The sequence below is a fragment of the Biomphalaria glabrata genome, chromosome 5 (assembly GCF_947242115.1).
Source record: "Biomphalaria glabrata chromosome 5, xgBioGlab47.1, whole genome shotgun sequence".
Lineage (NCBI taxonomy): Eukaryota > Metazoa > Mollusca > Gastropoda > Planorbidae > Biomphalaria > Biomphalaria glabrata.
In genome coordinates this window covers 8,485,211-8,510,472 of record NC_074715.1, presented here as the reverse complement: position 1 = coordinate 8,510,472, position 25,262 = coordinate 8,485,211, and the positions used below count along the sequence as shown (strand labels likewise).

Genomic DNA, 25,262 nt, shown 5'->3' with positions numbered 1-25,262 from the left:
TCGGACTAGAGTTACCCCACGTAACTTTAGCTTCGAAAAAAAAAAGAGGGGGGGGGGAGAACAAGTAGTATTAACCAGTCACTAAATAGCAGGGCCGGACTTAACCAATGTAGGGCCCAATGCTAAACGGATTTTAAGGGGCCCCGTTTGGGTAGGGATACGGATAGTAATTGAAAATTAAGAGCTTGTAATAAAAAATAAATTCTTTTTTGCATTTTATTTATTCTTTACTACGTACAGAATTCCTTTACGAGCCGTGTGTGTAGCAAAGTCATACAGTATATCATAAAAATTCTGTTTCTTACATAGATCACGCTCAGTAGCAATAATTACCTAATGTTTCAATCTATCTACGAGAATTATTGACCTTAAATAATTCTTCATTAGTTTAAGGAGCGAGAATCTTCTTTTACCAGATTCCACAATTACGGGTATTGTATAATGCCGTTTTTTTTTTATCGAGCGTAGGATTGGCGTATTCCATGTTGAATGACCCCCCAAATTGACAATTTTGTCAATATTTTAATATATATTTATGAGTTTTCAATAGATTTTAATAAACTCCGGAGATTTTCAGGACTTTTTATGTGTGTATATTTTGTAATTTCATGAGATTTACACGAGCTCCTGGGAAATCAGGAGGCCGCTGAAAATCTAATTTAAGATATAAAATGGTTAAATTTAATAATTTACACCTAGGATTAGCATGGTGTCTAAGGAAAGGGGGCCCATTGGGGTTGCATAGATTGCAGTGGCCTAAGGCAGGCCCTGCAAAATAGCGGCGTAGGCTACGCCGTAGGTCGACTAGTTATGAATACAATTTTTAATATTAGCTAAGGCATAGATACTCACTTGTTTAGTCATGGGGTCACAGCATTGTGGCGACTTGTATTAAGGAATACAGAAAATAAAAAGCTAAGAACCGCTGTCTAAAGCTGACTCATTTTCACATCCCCATGCAGCTGCATTAATTATGGCTATTATCTTGGGTTTTTTTTTGGGTGGATCGCCCATTACAGGAGTGTAGCCGCATGTTGAAATAATTGGAAGAGTGGCATTTCATTAAATGAAAACGAAACTGAGTGTCCAAAGTATAAAGACGTGCTGCAGAGACTGTTTTGACCAATTGATCATCTTAAACGCATTTAAAGTGAGTATACATTACTATTGTAATACATTTTGAAAACATATTCAAAATGTACTTAGAATTCTTTGTTGTTGTTTTTTTTTGGTTTGTTTTTTTATATGTATTATTATAATTTAAAATCGAAGATTTCGTTAGCATTAGAAATACATCATTTTAATAATGTATTAATAAAAAGAGAACTACATTGAAATATTTGTAAAAAAAAAACATAGGTAATATAAAGTGTAATTTTATCAATTAGTTTTGATCAGTCATATTTGTAATAGATCTAGACCAACAATAATAAATCTGTGCGATTACAAACATATATTTTACCGTCTGTCCGTCTGTCACACACAGATTTCAAAATCTAGAAAAGAAATGAAAAATATTTCACCATGCGATGCGACATGCAAAATTTAGGTCTAACGGCTACTTTTGGTTTTCTAAAAGCAAACCGTTAAGTTTATGAAATTAATTATGCAAGCGATTTTTAAGATAAAAATACACCAATTTTAAGACAAAACATAAATTTAAGGGATATAATGTTACGATATGTTAACAAGGAAGGATTTTTTTTCCTGTATTTTCTGTATAACTAAGTCAAATATACTTAACAAAATGTACAAGAAATGTTCACAAAAATTATAAATATTAAATACATGTGTTTTTTCTTATCAGCTAGTTGCTGTGACGACACGTCTTAGCTCGCTCAAGGTATCACTAAGTCCCAGCACATAATTACTTTATTTTCACCTTTTAATCATCGATTTTCCTAACTTAGCCCACTGAGCGCTAACATACTACCACCACCCCTCCAATCCAACCCCCCCCCCCATTCTAGGCACCGATGTCACGTTTTACCTTCCCTGACACCTGCCTCACTAGACTCGTGACAAGAGGGCACCTCCCTTTACCTATCCTTGGCGGTCATCCGTTGGCCCCTTCCATTTACTGGCCCGACGTATACGAAGGTGAACTGTACCTCCCCTCCCCACGCCAGGTAACGCTTTCCCCTGTTGAATCCCCCTTCGTGAGTGGCTGGTCACTTCAAAGAGCAGACGCAGCTCAAGGCCTTGGACAAACTTCGCGGTCCGAGGCATTCTCGCTCGAGACCTGATTGGGAACGGACAGTTCTCTTGCTTGAGATCTACACTTTTTCATTCCCTTTTTCTTTCACTTTGGATTGGTGGTATGTAACTTAGTAAAGCGCTTGAGAATTATTTTACTTAGTAATGTGTATATATATATTGGTGAATATATTTACTACTTTAGTTGTCTACTTAGATTTGTGCATTCCTTATGGATAATGTAAGTAGATTACTTTTATGTTTATATTTTGTATCATGACTTTTACTGCTAAATGTTTAAGTCATCCCATTATCTGGACTAGAATTTGTTAATAATTCTTATCAAATGTATTTAGCTCTTTAGCCATTATTAATTTATCCCTGGCTGGTGAACCTTACTTGTATTACTTTAACACTTATTACTACTTCTTACTTCCCTTTATGGATCTCCCATTATTATTGTTATCTCCCTTAATAGGATACGACTAGCTTATAGTTTTTTCACATCATTCTGAAGATGTCCTGCTTAGAAAGGCATCTCCTCCACAATGGTGTCATTATGGCTAACCGACGTACACATCATGTCGTTGCAGCTTTTATCTATAGGTGATCTTCACTTGGTGACTTATCCACTCACCGCTGATACCAGGTCTGCTGATACCGGATCTGCGAATACCTCAGCCCTACAGATACATCACAAGCGTCCAAACAACAACGCTAGCCTAAGACCCGTCACTTGCTCCACTGACGGTAGCCGCAGCTGATCCCTGCCCCTACGAACAGTTGTACTGCACACGACCTGGATACTCTCCACCAGCAGACAGGGTCAGCGCCAGCCACACCAGTCTCCACAAGGCAGCACCGGACACACAAAAGCTAAGGAAGATAACCTAATTACACTCAAACCACTTGGCTCTCAAATCTAATGATAATATATCTAAATATGTAAATACATTAGATCCATTCATTATCATTTTACCTTATCTTTTCATTGTACAATAAACCTTATTATATTTCCATACATAAATATCATTGTTGCCTGCATTTATAACGCTAAGCCTGTATATAATTTGTGCAAGTGTGGTTCTCAAACTATAAAACACCAAACTTTTAAACCAATTGTCATAGATGCTAAAATAAAAAAAATAAATGCTTGTTTATAAAGTCTGAGAATGCACTTTGTACGTAAATATCACGCCCATTATTTTAGGATCAGGATATTTTTGTGCGTTTCGTCTGTTGGTCGGTCTGTCTGTTACGTTTAGATAAAATGTTAATGTTACTTTCGAAACAACTGAACAGTTTTAAGTATCTATAATAGATTTTTCCAGATGTTTTTGTGAAAACAAATCAATGCCAACGAATGTTTGCTTGCTCTTCTAACTTATATTACATTTAATTTCCATGCTTAAACGTTTCGGTTTTATTTAATGGAAATAGCATATAGATGCTAAATGAAAATCTCTATACTGACTTAGATTTCATTAATTATAAAGTTGTTCCGAATATTATTTTACAAAAAATAAATTATGTCCAATTATTTTTTGATATCGCATAATTGACTTATATTACAATTATATTCTTAGACAATACGTCACTTTAGCTGCCTGAGCAAGCCAGGAAATTCGGTGGCTTGGAGAATTTAAGTCATCGGTTAATATGCATGCTTGAATGTATGACGCGTTGGAAGTTAACATCTTTTTTTTTGAATAAACGTTTGTATTATATAAGATAAGATTGCAAAATCGTAATCAGCGTCTATTTGATATGATTAAATCACAAATACAGCATATATTTCTGTTCTTTTGAAAGCAAAACCCTTTAATAACAAAATGTATATCCTTTTGTTTCACACAAATATAGTATTGTTAATCAATATTCATCAAACTTATATAGTGTATGGAGAGGCTAGATTGAATAAAGGAAAAAAATTATTTCAATATTATACATAGAAAGTACGAAAACAATTTTTTTTTATTTTTCTTTATAGACAGATTTGATAAACCCATTCATAATGTAAATTAAAGAAATTAAATAAAACATAATTACACCATTTTTTTAAATAAAAAACAATACCCACTAATTATTTATAGCATTAACAACGGTATTATCAACGATTTTTAGGATTTGCTTTATACTTACATTGCCAAAACATGTTTAAAGTTTGACACAGCACAGTTTGCAAATGTTTCTGACTTTAAAGTTGTTGTTTTTTCTGCTGAAAATAATCTTTGAAAAAGTATGCAGTACTATTCTAGAATGCCATTCGCACTGAAAAAAAAAATTAAACTAAAATTTTGAGTTATCAATTTGTTCATTTTATGCTTATTTATCTACATTTTATTTGTAACTATTTTTATAAGTATTTTAGTAGATATTTTATTTTCTACTTTGTGAAATACAATACTCCCAAAGAATTTTCTAGTCCCAGTAGTAAATGTAAAACCTTTTCCTTAAATATATATATAGTACCAGGTGACCGAGCATCGCTCGGATGAATAATTTGTTAAGGAAGGATATATGCCCGAAGTCATTTTGGGAATATTTTTTTTTAATTACGAAAAGTCCTCCTACAGTCTAGACAAACCACAACTCACGTCGTGTCGTTTTACATTGCATCTTTTGCGTAAAACTATTGGGTTATTATTGGCTTGGAAGAAAGTCTTTGCAGTGTAACTTCTAAAATGGTTACGTTCTGACATTTAATATTGCAATTAGTATATTTATTATGTCTTTATTACAAAATATCAAGTGATGCATAATCTCTACGTTATTGGATAAAACGTGCACCTTGTAATAAAGTAAAATAACGCATTTTTTTCCTAAGAGACTAAAAAAAAACATCGCGTTAGTATTCCAAAGAAGTGTTATTGTGGGGCATCTCTGTTACGCTGACCACCTTTCAGCTCATTAAAAAAAAGTACCCTGCCCAGCGTGACTGACGGACTATAAGAAGTTCATACCATTTCGCAAGAATATCGCTGTTTTTAGTGCGGTCTTGCCACAGTATGTCTATGATGAGGAGCAAATATCTTTGGTGAAGGTATTCAAGAAGTCTTAGTTGCTTTCTATAAAGTACTAATGTATCAGATCCACAAAGTATGGCTGAGAGAGCCACTGCTTGGTAGACACTGATTTTTTGTAGACAGGCGGAGCGATTTATTTCACGACACTCTCGCTTAGAGGCTTGATCACATATCAACCTGCCTTCAAAGCAATGCGTCATTTGATACTATGCTTCCCAGATATCTGAAGTTATCTATCACGTTAAGGGATTCTATGGAGTTAGTGGAAAAATGTAGACTCTTCGCCTTTGCCAGCAAGGGGGTTTGGTGGAGCGTAGTGAGCTTCGCCCCGTCGCTAAGCACAATTTCTGGAACCGGTATTGAAAGCCAACAAAATGCATATTCTGATGTATCTACAGTGCTTTTTCCTACTATTAAAAAGTTATATTTCATAAACTAATGTGCTATTCTTACTGACTTAGACCCTCCGGCGCCTTTGGGCGCATTTGCCGTCTGCTGTTTCCACAAAAATCTGCCACTGGTAATGTCTGAAGCCTCTTCCCACCTGCTATGAGGACCTTCATGAATGTTTGGCTCCAAGCTGTACTTAATAGGATGTCATCGCAAATCTTATTATGCGTAATTCATTTTGTCGTAGAACATGTCCCGCTCTATCACAATCTTACTAAGGGGTCGACTCCCAGTTCGGCATAGGATTTTCTTGATTTAGACCCGATCTCTATAACTGACTCATAAATTAGGTGACTTTAGTTTGCTTTAGATTTTATAACGAAAAGGGAAGTTTTATCGTCAAAATCAACTATTGGGGGTTTTAAACTAAAAAATCTCTGGAGTTATTTTTTTTTAAATTCAAAACCCTATTTAGCTACGGTCATAAAATTATGTAACTGTAGTTTGCTTTAGAATAATATAGAAGATGGAGGTTTTCCACCTCAAAACGCTCTCTAAGGGGATTTTAAACTCAAAACCATCTGGAGGGGTTTTAAAATTAAAAAAAAAAGCCATCTGTAGGAGAATGGTTTAAACTCAAAACACCCCAATTGGCTTGGCTACATTTAAATAATTTTAGTGTGTAATTTGCTTTTTTTATATTGAAGATATATTTATTAGCTTCAAACCCCGCTGGAGGGGGGTTCAAACTAAAAACCCTTTTGGCTACGCTCATAGATTTTAGAATGTGTAATTGGCTTTTTTTTTTATACTGAAACGGTATTTTTTAGCTTGAAAATCCACTGGTGGGAAGTTTAAACTCAAAACCTCTTTGTCTACATCCATAGAATTTCTATAATTTGATTTGTTTTTGATATTAAAGAGGTATTTTTTTTACCTTCAAACCCCACTGAAGGGGGTTTAAACTCAAAACTGAGTCAAAACCCAATAAGCTACGCTCATAACATTTTGACTGCGTAATTAGCTTTTTTTTATATTGAAGAGGTGTTTTTAAGCTTCAAACCCTACTGAAGAAGGGGGGAGGGTAAACTCAAAACCCCTTCAAAATTTTAAGTGTGTAATTTTCTTTTTTTTACATTAAAGAGGGGTTTTATCGTAAATTTTGGAGAGGATTTTAAAATCAAAATCTTCCTTTACTGTGCTCTTGGAATTTGGGGATAGTCATTTGCATTTTTTTTAAATTTTGTTTTATAGAAGAGGGGGATTTAATTGCTAAAATCCCTGGTAGGGGGTTTTAAGCTCAAAACCTCCTGGTAGGGGGGTTTAAACTCAAAATCCAATAGTAGGGGGTTTTAAACTCAAAACCCCCTTGTATGGGGTTTTAAATTCAAAAACCCCAGGTAGGGGTTTTAAACTCAAAACCCCTGGTAAGGGGTTTTAAACTCAAAAACAATTGGATGTACTGGGGCAAGTGATGGTTTAGTATTAAAATCTCACCTAAAATAAACAAAATCATAGCAAAAAATCAGTCACTAAATTCCGATTCCCCCCTTTGAATTTGAACCCCCCCACCCCGGCTCGGCGCCTTCGACACACGGAGGTCACGTCTGGCTACGCCCATGTTATCTATAGTATATATGTAGTTCTGGAGTGTAGTCAATCTAGATCTAGAGAACCTAATCTATATATAATAAATAAATCTATAAAGATATCTATTAAGTTGCTGCACACACAGATAAATGACACAAATAAAAAATAACATTTAGATCTAGATATAAATAATAATTGAAGCAGAAAACTAACCAAATAAACAAAATCATAGCAAAAAAACAGTCACTAAATTCCGATTCCGCCCTTTGAACCCCCCCCCCCCCCCGGCTCGGCGCCTTCGACACACGGAGGTCACGCCTGGCTACGCCCATGTTATCTATAGTATATATGTAGTTCTGGAGTGTAGTCAATCTAGATCTAGAGAACCTAATCTATATATAATAAATAAATCTATAAAGATATCTATTAAGTTGCTGCACACACAGATAAATGACACAAATAAAAAATAACATTTAGATTTAGATATAAATAATAATTGAAGCAGAAAACTAACCAAATAAACAAAATCATAGCAAAAAAACAGTCACTAAATTCCGATTCCGCCCTTTGAACCCCCCCCCCCCCCGGCTCGGCGCCTTCGACACACGGAGGTCACGCCTGGCTACGCCCATGTTATCTATAGTATATATGTAGTTCTGGAGTGTAGTCAATCTAGATCTAGAGAACCTAATCTATATATAATAAATAAATCTATAAAGATATCTATTAAGTTGCTGCACACACAGATAAATGACACAAATAAAAAATAACATTTAGATTTAGATATAAATAATAATTGAAGCAGAAAACTAACCAAATAAACAAAATCATAGCAAAAAAACAGTCACTAAATTCCGATTCCGCCCTTTGAACCCCCCCCCCCCGGCTCGGCGCCTTCGACACACGGAGGTCACGCCTGGCTACGCCCATGTTATCTATAGTATATATGTAGTTCTGGAGTGTAGTCAATCTAGATCTAGAGAACCTAATCTATATATAATAAATAAATCTATAAAGATATCTATTAAGTTGCTGCACACACAGATAAACGACACAAATAAAAAATAACATTTAGATCTAGATATAAATAATAATAGAGCGGGGAGGGCATTAGACGCAAACGCCTTCCCCCCCTCCGCACTCCACTGAGTCGGCTAAGTTGTCATAAGAGCAGCGACATAAAATAAAAAAAATATATAGTAATCTAACTTATTTTGTTTACAAACTATGGTTTCTTCATTCAAGTGGCACTGTTCCCTTTAACTCAAAGGTTTTAGGTGGGAAGGGCAAAATATTTTTTGCCCCCCCCCCCCCAACTCAACCCAATCGGACAACATGGAACAACATAATATAAAGATCGGTTAAAATATCAATAACAAATCTTAATCATGTGGACATTTTATTGATTCTGTTAACAAGCTGTGATTTCTACAAATCAATTTGACTGCCTCCCTCTCGAAAGGTTATGGGGGAGGGGGCGGGATTGATCGCCCCTTCCCCTCACCATCCCACCAAATTGGCCAACATACTTGAAAAGGGGGGGGGGGGCGAAATAATCTAAAAATAGGTTGAAATATAAATAATTAGTAAAAGTTATTAGCATAAGCAATAAATTTGTGTAGAAAGTGTAGAAGGTCGGTCAAGTGGGAGGGGGGCGATCGCCTTTACCGCTCCACTCCCCGGATCCGCCAGTGTTAAACAATGACTGATTTCCACCTGTGCATTACATATATGTATTAAAAACGGTTAGGTAAATATTGAACAGATTCATAACTAGATTTATGTTTTAAAATTAGAAATTTAAATTTAATTATAAAAAACAAAATGCTTATAGATTAAATACTGGCATGTTAAGGACGATAAATAAAGTTATTAGATGGTATTTTTAAATTCATCGGCGTAACTCATGAAGTCCTATTGGATGACAACTGCTGCAGCTCCTTTTAATTCATAAAATATCCATTCATTGAATAAAAATATGCCCCCCTTTTGTGTCTCAGAATGGTGCACTGTTTTAAAAAAATATTCTATATTGTATTTATGTTAGTTAATGTATTCGAAATCAATTCTTTTTTAAATTGCAGCAATAAAAAAATAGCATTTTTTTTAGCATAGGGCAGGTGATGTAAAGAGTACAAGGTCTAAAAGGGGAACTTTACTTACTACTTTACTTATTTTATTTTTTGCCATTTTAAAAAATAATGATAATATCTACATTTTAATCCTGCTCTTGAACAGTAAATACAATAGCCAAACAATTAAGTTTATCGCAACAAGTTTTTGATCAATTTTAGATTGGAAAATATTGCTCATATATTTACAGCTTAGTATACCAAATATGTGACATATAGGCTATTATTCATCAAGAGTGGGATATAACAAGAATGCGTACTGTATTGTACACTATTTTACATCTTTTCAGTTGCACTCTCCAGCGTTTTTAAATTTATAGAAGATGGAGTATATATACACAGAAGATCCGATGGAAAGCATCTTAACCTGGCTAATCTAAAAGCCAATACAAAATAAGGAAAAAAAAAACTTTAAAAAAATAGCAAAGCTTATACAAAATGTGATTGTATTTACCATCGAATATTTGAGGAGATAGATGCTCCAGCAAATGTGTAGGATTAGGGAGTGATTTATTCCGCCATATTCTCGATTGAAGACGTCTAGATGTGCATTTTCCTTCTCATGAAAGTGACTTGTCATTAGATATTGTGATTTCCAGATATGTAAAGCAGTCTACCACGTTGAGAAGAATGCTGTCCGATCTTGTGCTATCTCCTAAGAAATATTTGGTTGATAAACGTGGTTCTCTTGTTTCGCTTGCAGACTTCTCTGTAAGCTAGTCTTGTGTGGCTTTAGGTCTGACTCTCTTCGCAAGCTCAGCGTATATGATGTCTTTAGGGATTCTTCCATCTGGCATGCGAGTGACATGACCGAGCCAGCGTAGTCTTGTCTGTGTAAGAAGAGCAAAGATGCTGTGCATGTTGGCCCATTGTTTTGGCTTAAGAATTGCCGGGTTGAATAACTTTCCATCGGATCTACTATGGATATATACTCCATTTTTCATGGATTTAAATGCGCTTGTGAGTAAACCTGAAAAGAAGATACTGAATAGTGTTGGAGCCAGAGCACATCCTTGTTTTACACCGCTCTTAATAAAGAGTGACGTGGAGGCAGAACTATCAAACTGTACAGTGCCCTGCATATTTTTATTAAAAGCTGACACTAGTTTCCGTAGATTGTTTGGACAGCCGATTCTCTGTAATACAGAAAACAGGCCGGTTCTGCTGACAAGATCAAACTTCTTGTTCAAGTCAATAAAAGCTATAAAAAAGGACCGAGGTTAAAATTCTCAAGGAATTTATTATTTTTAATTTATTTTTTACATAAACCAATATCAACTAACCCTTTCTTTTTGTCTGTGTGTCTGTATCTTTAATAAAATTTGTGTACATTTTTGTACATGTTATTCCTCCCATTCCCAATCTCGGATCAAGTAGAAATTTTGTACAATTATTTGCTATACCTGACATAACAAGAATCAATTTAAGAAAATAATTAAATAGTAATCAATTATTGATTTAAAAAAATATCTCGTCTGGTACTGAAGAAGAGAAAGAAATCACACATAACAGATGTGGTGGTATAAATTTAATTAGTTCCCTTGACGAGGCTTTGGCCCTGAGCGATCACGGTTACATTCCCTTCCTGTCTCTTTTCCTGGCCAGGGCGTTAATTAAACCAATAGCATGGAATTGCGCTAAACAAAAATAATTAGTACAATATTAAAAATGTAATAACATGACCTATCCGTACTATTTGATACAATAAGATCTAATATAAGTTTTTTTTTTTTTTTTAAAGTACTTTTAAAAACTTTTCTTGATTTTTAAATTACTTCTTATATTACCATATCATCTAATTTATATCATGGCAATGTCTTCCATTTCGAAGACTGTAGATGACTTTGAAAGGCAAAGTTGCGATCTGCATCTAGTGCAGACAAAGACATTGTCCGCCGGGTGTCTATTTATGTTTTCTTTGTCTTCATTGTTGTCTTCAATAAGGGCCTTCCTTTGTGTCTTAAATATGTTTCCCGAAGCATTTGTGAGAGCTATCCAACTGTCTCTTTCAGAAACCATCTTCTGCCAGCTACTTTCAACTATGTCAATAAAGGCGAAAAGGGTGGGGGGGGGGCACTGTTACACCATCCACCTTTAAGCTCGCCAAAGAATATTCACCTTAGCATGCAGTCGTCTTTCACGTGGAATAGGTGTACGGCCTAGAGGTTTTCAAGGGTCCAATCAGATACAACGGTGGCCAGTCTGCTCACGTCTATAAAAAGAATGGTGTGAAGCTGGTTTTTGTGCTTGCTCCGAAACTTTTCTGTAATAGTTTTTCTAGCAATAAAATGAGACAACGCCTGCATAATGACGTCTACATTAGGTTCTGTATCGATGGCTGTACATTTAACATACGGCGCTAGCTAGAACTCCCGTGCCCAAAAAATCTAATGACATGTTAAAATAATTATCTTTTTATGAATTAAGATATTTTTTTTCCTATGACCGTTTCAGATTTTAAAGCCAGGTAATGACCACTGAAAAAGACAAGTGCTTTTGGGACTTAAAATGTGCTCTGAAAAAAATCAAAGAGTCGGATATCCATACAGAAGAATGCACTAACTATTTTAAAAAAATTTTGGACTTATTTTTCTTTGCCTGTGAAGTGAAAATAAAGTTCAAAAAAGAAGAAAAAGAAATCATAGGTTACCTTTTAACCCAAAACATTGACAAAATACTCTCTGTACTTCTACACTTCGGCTATTACTTTGAACCAAAAGAAGGACCTTGTGCTTTAAAATATCGATCAGCTTTGCAGTTTATTTTAGAGGAGTTCAAAGATTTTCAAATAGATGAATCTCTCCATACTGACGAAAACAAAATCGGTTTAAGGATAGAGCGAAGCGATGCGTTAAAGACATTTGACGAAGCAATTGATTTTTGGAAAGAAGATTTAACTGTTGGACTGGACATTGAAGGTTACTCCATTGAAGATCTTTATAAGCCGGATACAATCCCAAAGCATCATATTTGGTGGATACAGAAAGACACTCAGGAAGAATCTTCGACTCACGTTGATGAACCATACCCTCCAATCAAATCCATCAATAAAGAGGAGAGGGACAGTCGCTGTAATACCGGAAACATTTCGAACCTTGCAAAAGCCCCATTTCCCATCACTGTCTAAAAAAGAAAAAAAAAGTTGTTTTTTTTTAAACAAATTTATCTGCTACACTATTTGAATAATAGATCTAGTATTTTTATGTTTGGTTGCTACTATCGCCCTTAAAATATAAAATTTTAATTTTAAAAAATATTGTTAAACCATTGATATAAATTATCAGGAATATTTTGACTACGTACTTCTATACAATACAAAATGTCAACTATAAAACAATCTTTAATAGAACATGACCGACAAAAATATAAAAATGTATTACTAATTTTTCAATTTCAACCTGGTGACACAGAACAAAGAAAAACTAGTTTTTGTAGCCAAATTCTTTCTTTATTTGATATAAATGGTCAATTGAAGATTCATCCCTGGGCCTTCCATGGCCTAACTTACAACGAGAAAATACGAATTCTTGATGTAACTGAACAGCTGAAGAAAGGGAATTTACGTTTTTCACAATGTGTCAGTATCAAAGTAATTGAATCAATATTAAAAAATTACGAGCTTCAGTTCGACAGACAGATCTTTGAAAGAGAAAAACAGCTTTCAGTTTATTTTAATCAGAATTTGAGAGATGTTACTATTAATGAAAGAACTATTTTTGATAATATTAAACCTTCGGAAATCAAACGTTTATTTGACCTCCTTCGGAATAATGCTAAACTGAAAACCAATTTGCCTCTTATGGTTGTGTTTGCAGGACTAAATCAAGTTAGTAACGTCTCTGACTTCTGTGCATGTGGGGAATTTATCTACAGAGCGTTAAGTAAAAGCACTAATGGTACAGCTATTTTGCAGAATTTAGTATCCAAAGAAAGTAAAGCCATAGAAAACTTTATGGAAAATGACGCTGTTAAAAAAGATTACAAAAATAGATTCACAGTCATTGTAAATAGATGCTCAGAGTTAATGGTAAATGACTGTTTACATTTCTCAAGTCCTATGACATTTGCCAATCATTTCTCTAAGCACGGGGCCGAGGTTTGCCCTTCTGATCAAGTGAACGAGGAGACTTACCTGAGGTTAGCCAACGAGCATGTGATGCAAGGCCATGATAGAGTCAAAGTGATACTGACACAAGATGGAACATCCATTAAGCATACTTACAAATTTGACCAAAAACTAGCAATAGTTATAGAGGATGTTAAGACTGGTCGCAAATGCATTGCTACATTTTTTAAACCACGGACATAATTTTTTGTTTGTCCCTAAGTCAAAGTATTCAATTAATTATCTGCATCACAATATTAGCAGTTTTGAATATTGTGGCTAACTGACTGATAAAACAGCTAAAAAATTATTTTTTTTTCCCATTTACTTTAAACATTTCCAAAATGTGCTTTTTAGAGTTTTCAAAACATTAAAATAGTAAAGTCTTTTTTTTAAACATAATTACGAAACATAGTTAATTGTTAAATTTTAGGAAGCTAGTTTAAGCACTAGAATATTTTAGAAGATGTTAATGCTGAAAATTAATTGTAAAAAAAAATAAAAATTTTATTGTTAATTTTTAAATTCATTTTTAAACATTTTATAATTAAACGACAATTTACATGTGTATACAGAATAAATCTCTCAACTTACACGAGAAGTTGGAAAGAAAAAGACCAGGTTTTGCGCTTGTAAGAATTATTAACACTATGTTTATTAATATGCCAATAAGGCCATATATATAGCATTGCCATAAAACTTACTGCTTCTACAAATTTAGTTGCCATATATTTTATTTGTTGTTGCATGTTTTTTACTCTACGATTTGTAAGTATTTACTTGCTTTTGCTTTGCTCAATATCTTAAAACTTGTATTTCATTTGCAAACGTCTGTACAAACAATTCTATGCTTTTATTATATTATGTTTTTACATTAAAGTTTGTTTTAATTTTTATTTTTAACAAATATTTATAATTTACTATTCCAAGATCATATTAAAATATCAAAAAATATCTTTAGTTAGCGAGTGCCATAAATAAATATTTAAGAATCAAATCTGGACCTTTAATATTCATTAAAGTAAAAAAAAGGTTTCCCTTTATAGACCATACGGTCTATTGGGAAGATGATGTAAAGGTCATCTGTTTCTGTGGCCTACGGTTAGTACAACGACCAACCGCCTTTACTTTTTACCAACTAAAGTCAAGTACCCATTAGAGCTGGGTGTACTCGTCAAAAGAACCCGAAATAAAAATTCCCAGTCTTCACCAGGATTTGATTTCGGAATCCCCGATATAGAAGTCAAATGCTTTACCGCTCTGCCACCGCGCCTCCTTTAATCTTCATTGGATCAACAGATATATGCGACCTCATTTACATACTTATAACTTGTTTTTTTTTATGTTTAAAACTTCGGTCAGTGTTTCTTGATATTTTTTATTATGTTTAAAACTTCGGTCAGTGTTTCTTGATTTTTTTTTTATGTTTAAAACTTCGGTCAGTGTTTCTTGATTTTTTTTTTATGTTTAAAACTTCGGTCAGTGTTTCTTGATTTTTTTTTATGTTTAAAACTTCGGTCAGTGTTTCTTGATTTTTTTTTATGTTTAAAACTTCGGTCAGTGTTTCTTGATTTTTTTTTATGTTTAAGACTTCGGTCAGTGTTTCTTGATTTTTTTTTAATGTTTAAAACTTCGGTCAGTGTTTCTTGATTTTTTTTTTACCAAGATCCCCACCTCGCGGGCTAAAAATTACCTTCGCAGACAATGTATATTATCTTATAAATGACAGACGTTTTGTCAAAAGAAATAAATAATTACTTTCTATGGATTTAATGTGCCAATCTAGTCGTGCGTGCTAAATAGTGTCTTTAACTATGCCAAGCTGTATGTTTTTCTGGCTGATTCAAGCAACCCATTCCATGTTCTAAAGACACTAGAAAATAAGACGCACTAAGTTTAGTTTTTTGTATTTGTAAATTATGGGTCAGTGTTTTGAACCCTATTAGTGCTTTACTTTTACAAGTCAGTCAGAAGTCAGTCCTGGTGTATCTCTACATTTAGTTAACTAATTTTCTATTTTAAGGAAGTCTGAATATTCGTTTGTTTTTGTAAGACCACTATGCTCTGTGTTTAGTGAGGATAAGTCTAAATGGAGGTAACACTCACATTATCAAATAACACAGGTGAAAGGTTAACAATGCAAAGATACTCGACGCTGATAAATGATTTCGAATAATGCACTTAATGTAGTTAAGCTAAATATCCAGGAAACTAAAAAAAAACTAACTAACTAAGCCGCCTGTAGTGTTCTGGGTTTAGGCCTACTTTCACTAAAACCCGAATAATAGCCACTTGCGGATCAAGGAGGGTGGGCGGTTGGGGTAATCGCTTTGAATTTTAGTTCTGTAACAAAATAAAGCATATTGAACAAAATATATCACTTATAAATTAAATCTTTTTCAAATATTATTTTTTCAAAAAAATGTTATTTTCGCCGCGTCCACTGAAGCCATAATCTATATCAACGTTCTCAATCTGTGGGGTATATTTTTTTTTCAAGGAAAAATGGGCCATATTTTCAAAGCAGCTTGAACCTATAAATTCATAAGTAAAATATATTTAAAAGGTCTTGACGGTTAAACACTTTGGGCGTTTAAAGCCAGTCCAAGAAAGCGTTAAACCATCGTTCTGTTGACGTCTTATGCTGACCAAAACAGGCCGACTGCAAGAGGCCTTGCTTAAAATGAAGATAATATTACGATAAATACATCTAAGGAAGATATATTTACATTACTTGTGACTCGATTGTTACTCACACTTCAGTATAGGCCTTTGCCCAGACGTCACTTTATTTCTTTAATTTGACCTGCTTTTTTGAAAGGTTGAATAATGAGCTCTAAATGTCAGGTAAATACGTTTCTGCAGTCAAAAATGAAAACTAAAAACGTTTGGCTTACCCAGCTGGGGGCAATTATCTCGCCATGAACGTAACTTTTTGGGGGAGATTCTTTTTTGCCGAAGGTTGAAAAACACTGCTCTATTTGTAATATAGACCACTTTTTTTTTCTCTGTCTATGTTTGTTTAGACATAGAGCTAAGGGTTGACAGGACCGTCTGAACGATAGCGTTCTTCTTCTTCTTCCTCTTCTAGCCAGCATTATTGCTGCTGAGCTGTGAGCTGTTTTGCAGACTGGGCCAAGGAAAAAGACGATAGTGCTAGGTTTTGGAAAAAATCACCCTCCCCTGATTAAAAGTTATGGATCTGTTGGTGATTCTCGTCCTCTTTTATTCATTAGTCACGACATTGTCGAGAACTATAAGTTAAACCTTTATACAAACAAAGATTTTTTGGGGGGCCGAATTCCTAATGGTGTCCTAACAGTTATAAATCTCGCGCACTAATTTGTGTCTATTCTAGTTGTTTTAAATATTTCCTTAAGTTGAGGGATCTAAACAGAGGATGCAAATTCTACAATAGTCCCAATAAAGGTTAAATAACATTTTAGTTTATGTTCCGGTTTCTTTTGTTACAAATTTAAAAAAAATAAATCCCAATGCTTTGTTTGATTCCTTAATAATTCCAACACTATGTTAATGTTATACTGTGCAATATACGTGGACGAGAGTGTCTCTCCAAAATAGGGCTCCACAGTCTTATAAAAAAGTGTTCGAGATGAACCATAGTCGTTATTTGACTAAAGGAGGCCAATTATTATGTTATACCGTAAAATAAAAGATAAGATAGGGCATTTCTTTTCTTATCTTATATAATACAGACGTTACTTCAAAAAAAAAATGATTACGTCCTACGCGTCATGCATCTAGTCATGCATATTAACCAATGACTTAAATTCTGCCATGTCACTGGTTTTCCTGAATACTTTTCGAAATTTTAGTTTGTGTAAAGAATGTAATTTTTTTTATTTTAGTTTGTGGAAAGTATGTAATTTTTAAATTTTAGTTTGTGTAAAGTATATAATTTTTAAATTTTAGTTTGTGGAAAGTAAGTAATTTTTAAATTTTAGTTTGTGGAAAGTATGTAATTTTTAAAATTTTAGTTTGTGGAAAGTATGTAATTTTTAAATTTTAGTTTGTGGAAAGTATGTAATTTTTACTTCTTGGTGAACAGACATGCCTTAGTCTGATTCCCATTTTTGTGTTTCAACCAATTCTCTTTGGAAAATGTCTGCATCTTGTGTTGTTTTTATTGTTCTTTATGTTATGAAATCATCTGTAAATAATAAAACTTGTGTTCTTGAAGTAATGAAATTTCGTAAACATATAAATTAGAAACAGTACTGGGCCTTACAATTTTCATTTAGGTGTACCTTAGTTTACTGTTATTGATATTTACTAACAGCCATTTATTATTACTGTTTGTTATGTTATCTCCAAATAAGGAAATCTTAAATCCATTGGTGTTATGAGCTAGTTATTCCAAAATATTTCTTTTTTTCTTTTAAAGCAAGGTATATTTGTAAACTTTTGTTTAAAATGATTGAAACTTTCTTTTTAATTTAAAAAGTAATATAATCATTTAGTCCTATTAGATAAGTTTCACATGATCTATATATATTCTTAAGTGATGTTGGTTTGGAGTAAGGACATTATGTTTTTAAAGTGATTAAGTGTTACTTCTATGTTCTAGGATTTTACATGTGATGCTAGTTTAAGTAGGGGAGTGACATTAGTTTATTTAAGTCCTTCGGTACCCTCCCCTGATTAAGTAGTGCCAATAAAAGCATTTTCTTAACTCTTTGGAAAACGTACTATGAATACCATCAGGCTCAGATGTTTTATTGATTGTATGCTAGTTAATAAGATTTTGATTCCTTTTCGTGTATATCTATAGAAAAATTTAATAACCCTCAATATAAGATCCAGCGCCAAGTGTTTCCTTGCCTCCAGCCTTAACCTTAAGTTTTAGAAAAAGCTTTTATCAAGCAAATAATAAAAATTATAAGTAAGGATTATTTGATTCGTGTTTTATTTAGTATATATGCATGTCACTAGTAACTAGAATTATTACCCTAAATAAAAGAGTTAATATTATAACTTTGTATTTAATATAAAATCCTGATGTAAAAAGATGTAGTAGGGCCTAGTTTGGATCCACATCCATATGGTCTACTTTCCCAGCACAATTCCTCTTTTTGGTTCTGTGTATTTGTGATAGATCTGGTAGACACTTTGCGTTTTGAGATTGTTTAAATTGATCGTCCAGGCATATTGTACACTATAAGGATCGTAATGTTTAAATCTGGTTGTATCTCAAGTAACTGAAAGTAACAAACAAGTAAAATAAATATAAACAAGGTTATAAATACTGTTTGTGTGGAAACACAAACTCAAACTCGGCCCCCGAAGTGGTCTACAAAGATCTTTCACCAGTATTCGAACTTCCGGTTCCATATGCTTCACTCCTCATCCACAGCAATTTCGTATATTCATTTAGCGTACACATATATGTTTTAAACTAATAATTATTAACCTTACTTATCCATACCATCAAAATTAATAACATATAACATGTAATAAAGAGAGACTCAGAAAGATTTATTCTTCTTACAAAATTAGATAAATTGGCAACACGAAAAAGATAATTGACCTACTTTAGGTAGTGAGCTAACAAGAAATGTTTTTAAAGACTTGGACAAAACCAAGACTTTTCACTCGCAAAAAAAAAAAAAGTAATATCTCCATTGTCTATCTAGATCTAGAACTAGATCTAAGTCTAAGCCTAAATCTAGAACTAGATCTAAGTCTAAGCCGAAATCTAGAACTAGATCTAAGTCTTGATCTAGATCTAGAACTAGAATCTTGATACAGAATCTAGATCTAGACTAGAACTCGTATGATTTTACACGTTCAATCCTAGAATTACTAGACATAGGCCAATCAGTAATAGTAGGCCTTTTGCCTTTTGGTACCGAGTAATGGTGTAGATCTACTTTGGCAGACTATGCTGTTTCCGATTCATTTCTTAATTAGATACTATTGTTTACATAATAAATAAATCTGTAACCCTAAGCTGTCAGAAGATAAGCTATTGCCTTAATAATAACAAATTTGTTCAAATTATAAATACAATTATGCATGGGCGCCCGCAGGGGGGTGCAAGTGCACCCCCTGGATTCTGAGCAGCCAAATGTTAGCATTTTTTTGCACCATCAGATCAATCAAAATCTAATTAACAACTGAACAAGTAGTGCTTCCACTGGTGACTGAAGTACAGTTGTAGTAGTCTAGCCTAGGCTTATCAGGAATTGAAAGCTGACCATGTACGTGCACCTTTCTGAGTTCTGAATAGTCAACTTTTAGCCAGTTTTTTACACCTTCAAATCAATTACCTTCTGTAGTGCTTCCACTGAAATAAAGTTAATAAGGATAAGCCATTATTGCAATAAACTAGAATAGACTAATCTGTACTTCATGCTTTATTATAGGCTCACTATTCAATACTGTGACGTTTTGTTTTTATTTGCACATAATTATAATTATCATTATAGGCTTAAATATGATACTTTTTTTTTTGTTTTCAATGATAAATCCTTGCCAGCTATCTTTTGATTTGATATATGGGAAAGTTTCTTTGAGCAAGATTGAGGTGTGCAGTCATCTTGGTAAATGTATTTACTACTTGCGGAGTTGCGGTCAGTGTTAGCGCTTAATGAAATAGCAGGTTTAACACGTCCACCAGTGTACGATTGAAGAGATATAAAAAAGTTCTTCCCGTGCCATCTGAGTCAAAACGTTGATTTGTATCGACGGAGCACTGGCAACAGCATGAGTTAATTGCGTTTTCTTGGTATTTCGGTAATGAAAATGCAGATATCTCTGGCACTAAATAGATGTGTTTAAGCGTTGGTTTTATCCCTGTTGTTAAGAGAGTCGCACTTACCTGTGTCTAACGTCATTGTCAGCGATTTCATTATGTACAGTCTAGACATGGGCAAACTACTGGGCCAAGGCTACGATGGCTGCCCCCGTCATGCCCCCTAAATGACGTTTCAGATATACGCAATGCAGTTGGTGTCATCAAGAAGATTTACTATTTCTTCCGTAACAGTCCCAAGCTAGAGCGTTGGTGCTAAATTCATGGGCGTAGCGGAAGAGGTTGGTGTTCGAATTTAGTGACACATTTTTTTTTGCAACGATTTTGTTTATTTTAGGTGAGTTTTAATACTAAACCATCACTTAGCCCCAGCACAACCAAAAAGGTTTTAAGTTTAAAACCCCCAACCAGGGGAGTTTGCAGTCAAATCCCTTTCTTCTGTAAAACTAAACAAAAAAATGCAAACGATAATCCTCTAATTCCAAAACCACAACTAAGGAAGATTTTAATTTTAAAACTTCTTCCGAAATGTACAATAAAACCCTTTCTTCAATCTAAAAAAAGCAAATTACACACCGAAAATTCTATGAGCGTAGCCAAATAGGTTTTAGGATGAAATCCCCTTTCAGTGGGGTTTGAAGTAAAAAAAATACCTCTTCAATATTAAAAAAAAGCAAAGTACGCACTCGAAATGCTATGAGTGTAGCCAAATCGGTTTTTAGTTTAAACACCCCTTTATACCTCTTTAATATTTTTTTAAAAAAGCAAATTACACACTAAAATTCTTTGAGCGTAGAGAAGCCAATAGGGGGGGGGGAGTTTAACCCACTCTCATCCAGATGACTTTTTAAAAAGTTTAATGGTTTTGAGTTTGAAAGCCTCTCTCTTCAATATTATTCTAAATCAAACTACATTACCAAATTCTATGAGCGTAGCTAAATAGGTTTTGAATTAAAAAAAAAACAACAACAAAATATCTAGAGATTTTTTAGTTTAAAACCACCCAACAGATGATTTTGACTATAAACTTCCATTTTCGATTTAAAATCTAAAGCAAACTACAGTCACCTAATTCCAAAGCGTAATCAAGAGAGGTTACACATTTCTACCAGTGGCTGGGCTCCATTAATAAAGTGCTGTGAATAATCATATGCCGAAATTCAAAAACACTAAATGTTGCTCAAAAAAGATGGCTAACAAGGATTTTAAGAGTCAGTTATAGAGATCGGGTCTCAATCAATAGAATCCTATGCCCAACTGGCAGTCGACCTCTTAGTAAGGTTGTGACAGAGCATCGCATGAGGTTAGCGGGACATGTTCTCGGACAAAATGAATTGCGCATATGAGTTGTGATGACATCCTAGTACAACTTGGTGCTACACTTTGATGGAGGTCCTCTGAGCAGGTGGGAAGAGCTTCAGACATTGACAGTGACAAATAATGTAAAAACAGCTTGCCGCCCAATGCGCCGAATGTCGCGAGAGTATCTAAGTCAGTAAGAATAGCACATAAGGTTTTTGATATAAAACATTTAAATAGCAGGATAATGCACAGTAGATACCTCAGAATATGCATTTTGTTGGCTTTCAATACTGGAAAATAGTGCATGGCGGCGGGGCTTCCTCCCGCGCAGCGTGAGCTCCTATCGCTATCCTAGACCTCCTTGCTGGAAAGGGCGTAAAGTCTACCATTTTTCCACTACTCCAGGAAGAACCTATTCTAGGGCACAATAAACGTCTTACGAAAGAATGAAGGGTCAGAATGTAATAAAGATTAATTATGTACACACATACATACATACATATATATATATATATATATAAATATATATATATATATATATATTGTTACGAATCTCCCTATCCAGGCTCGCTGTAAATTGCACCAAACGACACCACCAACTTAAAGAACTTGACAACTCTGGGCTTGAAAATAACGTAATAGTTTAATGTCAATAAATTACAGCCAATACTGTACAATTGGCAGCACGTAACACAAGACTGTACAAATATCTCTCCGCCGTATCAACTCTTGCACTGGTCTCTCTGTCTCGTCTCGGACTTGTACTGAGCCGTTGTAACGAACTGTAGATCGGGAAGTTGTGACTGACTGCTCTCTGATACCTTCGCTCTTTATATAGTGTCCCTGCTGGCCTTCTAGAACCGGAAAGAACGTCGCTCGACCATTCTGGGTGGTCATATGACTACATCCCTCGTGACACTCCTGAGCTCTGTTCTCGACGTCGATCCTTCCCGAACCATCATGTTGACACTCGTCTCGGCCGATCGTCGTAACTCGTCAGGGTTGACCGCTCGTCTAGCGCTGGTCTGGGGCGATTTGCGTCGGCTGACTACACACACACACCACTACCACCATCTGTGCTACTACCAGGTTTATAACAATATAGATGTTGGCCCCAACACTCCCCCACTCGAACAAAAACCTCGCTACGCCCATGGCTAAATTTATCTTTTTTGTGTGAGACACGATGGACAGAGAAACACGAATTAATTCGCGCTTTAAGTCACAACTTTGAGAAGATCTTTGACTGTTTTAAAATAACGATTGTAAGTGAAAGCAGACAATGCGTAATCATCGCCTGCTTCTCGTGTGTTTCTGATTTGTCTTAATTGTCGTCAATTATTAACCAGTTTCCGTTATGTTGCAGTCTGTCAATCTTAGCACTGGCGGCCACTCAACAGCACATTAGCAAAAGCCCACTTGACCATGCCGAAAAACACTTCAGGGATGGCACTGACACTGATCTGACACTGCTGGCAGACAAACTTGGTAATGAGTTGGTGCTGCCGAGACTTTAAAGTGGACAGATACACCGAGCAAAAATCACATGTTTGCATTTTGGAATTATTACAGAACAGGACTTTACAATTTACATCTCATATCTTGATTCGTTAGTTTCTTCACTAACGTCTCGCTTTTCAAGCAATATTCATGCTCAGTTCCACCTGTTTGTCTTGATCTAAATCCTAAAGCAATTCAAGAATCGCAAGGTACAGAACAATATCAGAACTGCCAGATAAGCGTTCATCGACAGCTTGTCCATCGCGACAAGAAGCAATTCAGTAGTAAATTTATTGACAGTTTTGGCAGCGTTTGCATTTTTTCTTTGATTGACCGTTAAAAAGCACGGGTCGCAAGGATAGACATGTAAATAGTTTTTACCGTTATTTTTTTTTTCCATGAAACAACTATTTACAGTGAACTTAATATCACATAGGTATTGGGGGGGGGGGGGGGGGGCGACGGGGCACCAATTCTTTTCTTTAATATACTTTGTAATAAAAAAGTTGAAGTTACTACTTTGAGCCATAGGTGGCAACTTGCACCCCCCTAAAAATCCTGCTGGCGCCCATGCATATTATAAATATATCTAGATCTGAACTCTATTTTTTTAGACTGTCTAGTATATAATGATCATATGTCAAAACTGTGCGCTCTAAAAATAGGTCGTTTTTTTATAAACTTATAGCTAATCCGAGTTCGTATCAAATTCTTTTATTTTTTTTTTTAAAACAACATTTGAATGAGTATTCCATTCCATGAGAAAGTTAATAAATGGAAAATATATTTTATCATAATCCATTGACCTTTTTTCCATTGTGACCTTAGATGCAATTTTGTTTTGTACCAATGAGCAAATCTATGAATAAAGCTGGAGTTATTAATGAAGAAGTCTGTGACTTTTTAAAAAATCTTACATCCCCTGAAGTTTTACATTAAAAGGTGATGTATTTTATTTGTTGAAAATTCTGCTTGCATAGATAATTTAAAAAATTAAATGGTTCACTTATGGAAAAGAAAAAGAAGCCGTTGCATCAGGACTTTGAGTGATGTAAAATATCTTGATGTCCGATTTTCATTTTCTCTTCTAGTTTCTGAGATCTAAATGGGACGGACAGACAAACCTCCCAAAACTAAAAGTGTCTGTTAGGAGGGTCGCTAAAAATAATGTATTCAGATTTTATCTTTAAAAAAAAAGTACGTTGAACGGTCTAAAGAAATTGGAGGCGTTAGGCGAATAAATGGGTGGCCTCAAATGAAAAAGAAAAAAAAAGACCAAAAAAAATGGGCTTTAAATTAAGAATATTATTGTTAATTTTGTATCTTTCTCTAGATCTGGAATCTATATCTCTTATATCTAATTCAACAAAGTCATTAAATTGGTACTTGACGTTTTGGCGCCGCTGTTTTGGCGAGAGACGTTTTGGCGCTGGTGCGAGATATAATTTGACGATAATTTAATAAGCACGCACAAATTGTTGTTTTTTTTTATAAATATAAAGGTTTTGCTTTTTCATGAAAATAGACCTATAATAAGTCAGATTCCTGAATGGTAATGCCATCCTATCCCCTCCCCTTTATTTATATGTGAGTTTTGCTAATCACACTGGATGACATTTTTCAATTTCTTTTCAAATGACAATTTTTTTTTGACATTAGTGTAATACTTTCATATAACAAAAACCATGTTAACATCTAAAGCTCTGTTACGCTAATTGACGACAATAACTCCATACATAGTAAAGATCAAGACATGGAATGTGGTCAGTACAAACTCTAACGTGAATCCACCAATGTAAACAAACACTAGGGTCGACAATAGATAGAAACAAATTCACGACACTAAGATACTTTGAAAAGATATATTTTGAGAAATTGGGTAGGGGTGATTTGGGTTACACATCTCGCATTGACGCAGGTATAGTTAAACAAATGAAGACAATACCAGCACCGAGCACAGGTCGTTGGCGTCATGCGTCTGGCGATCATCTCCTTGGGAACGGTCATTACATGTGACACCTATCCCGCCCCCTCTCTTCTGCGCACAAGAAAATGATGTGAAACACAAACACACATTAAATGTAGTAAATGATAAGTCACATTAATTCTTTTTAAAGAAATAATACAATAAACGCACATAACGTATTTCGCGCTAAAACGTCCCTTGCGCCAAAACGACCTTCGCGCCAAAACGACGTCGCCAAAACGGCGGCGCCAAAACGGCGGCGCCAAAACGTCCTGCTTCG

At 34.7% G+C, this 25,262-nt stretch overlaps 2 protein-coding genes across 3 annotated transcripts in view; one reads left to right on the top strand and one right to left on the bottom strand.

Moving 5' to 3' along the window:
* LOC106076304 (uncharacterized) overlaps positions 1 to 25,262 on the bottom strand; it is a 114,503-nt gene that overhangs the window by 76,299 nt on the left and 12,942 nt on the right. The window lies entirely within an intron of this gene.
* Positions 995 to 18,352, top strand: LOC129926174 (uncharacterized). Of its 2 annotated transcripts, XM_056028523.1 has the most exons (3): positions 998 to 1,150; positions 1,808 to 1,843; positions 11,789 to 18,352. In XM_056028523.1, the coding sequence occupies exon 3, from the start codon at positions 12,654 to 12,656 to the stop codon at positions 13,641 to 13,643; it is 990 nt and encodes a 329-aa protein (XP_055884498.1). In that variant the 5' UTR covers positions 998 to 1,150; positions 1,808 to 1,843; positions 11,789 to 12,653; the 3' UTR covers positions 13,644 to 18,352. The 2 variants fall into 2 exon arrangements, with proteins under 2 accessions (XP_055884497.1, XP_055884498.1); XM_056028522.1 differs by lacking the exon at positions 1,808 to 1,843 and having other exon boundaries at positions 995 to 1,150.

Bases quoted from the DNA above. Each gene is read 5' to 3' on its own strand.
- LOC129926174 (XM_056028522.1), top strand. From the start codon at position 12,654: ATGTCAACTATAAAACAATCTTTAATAGAACATGACCGACAAAAATAT.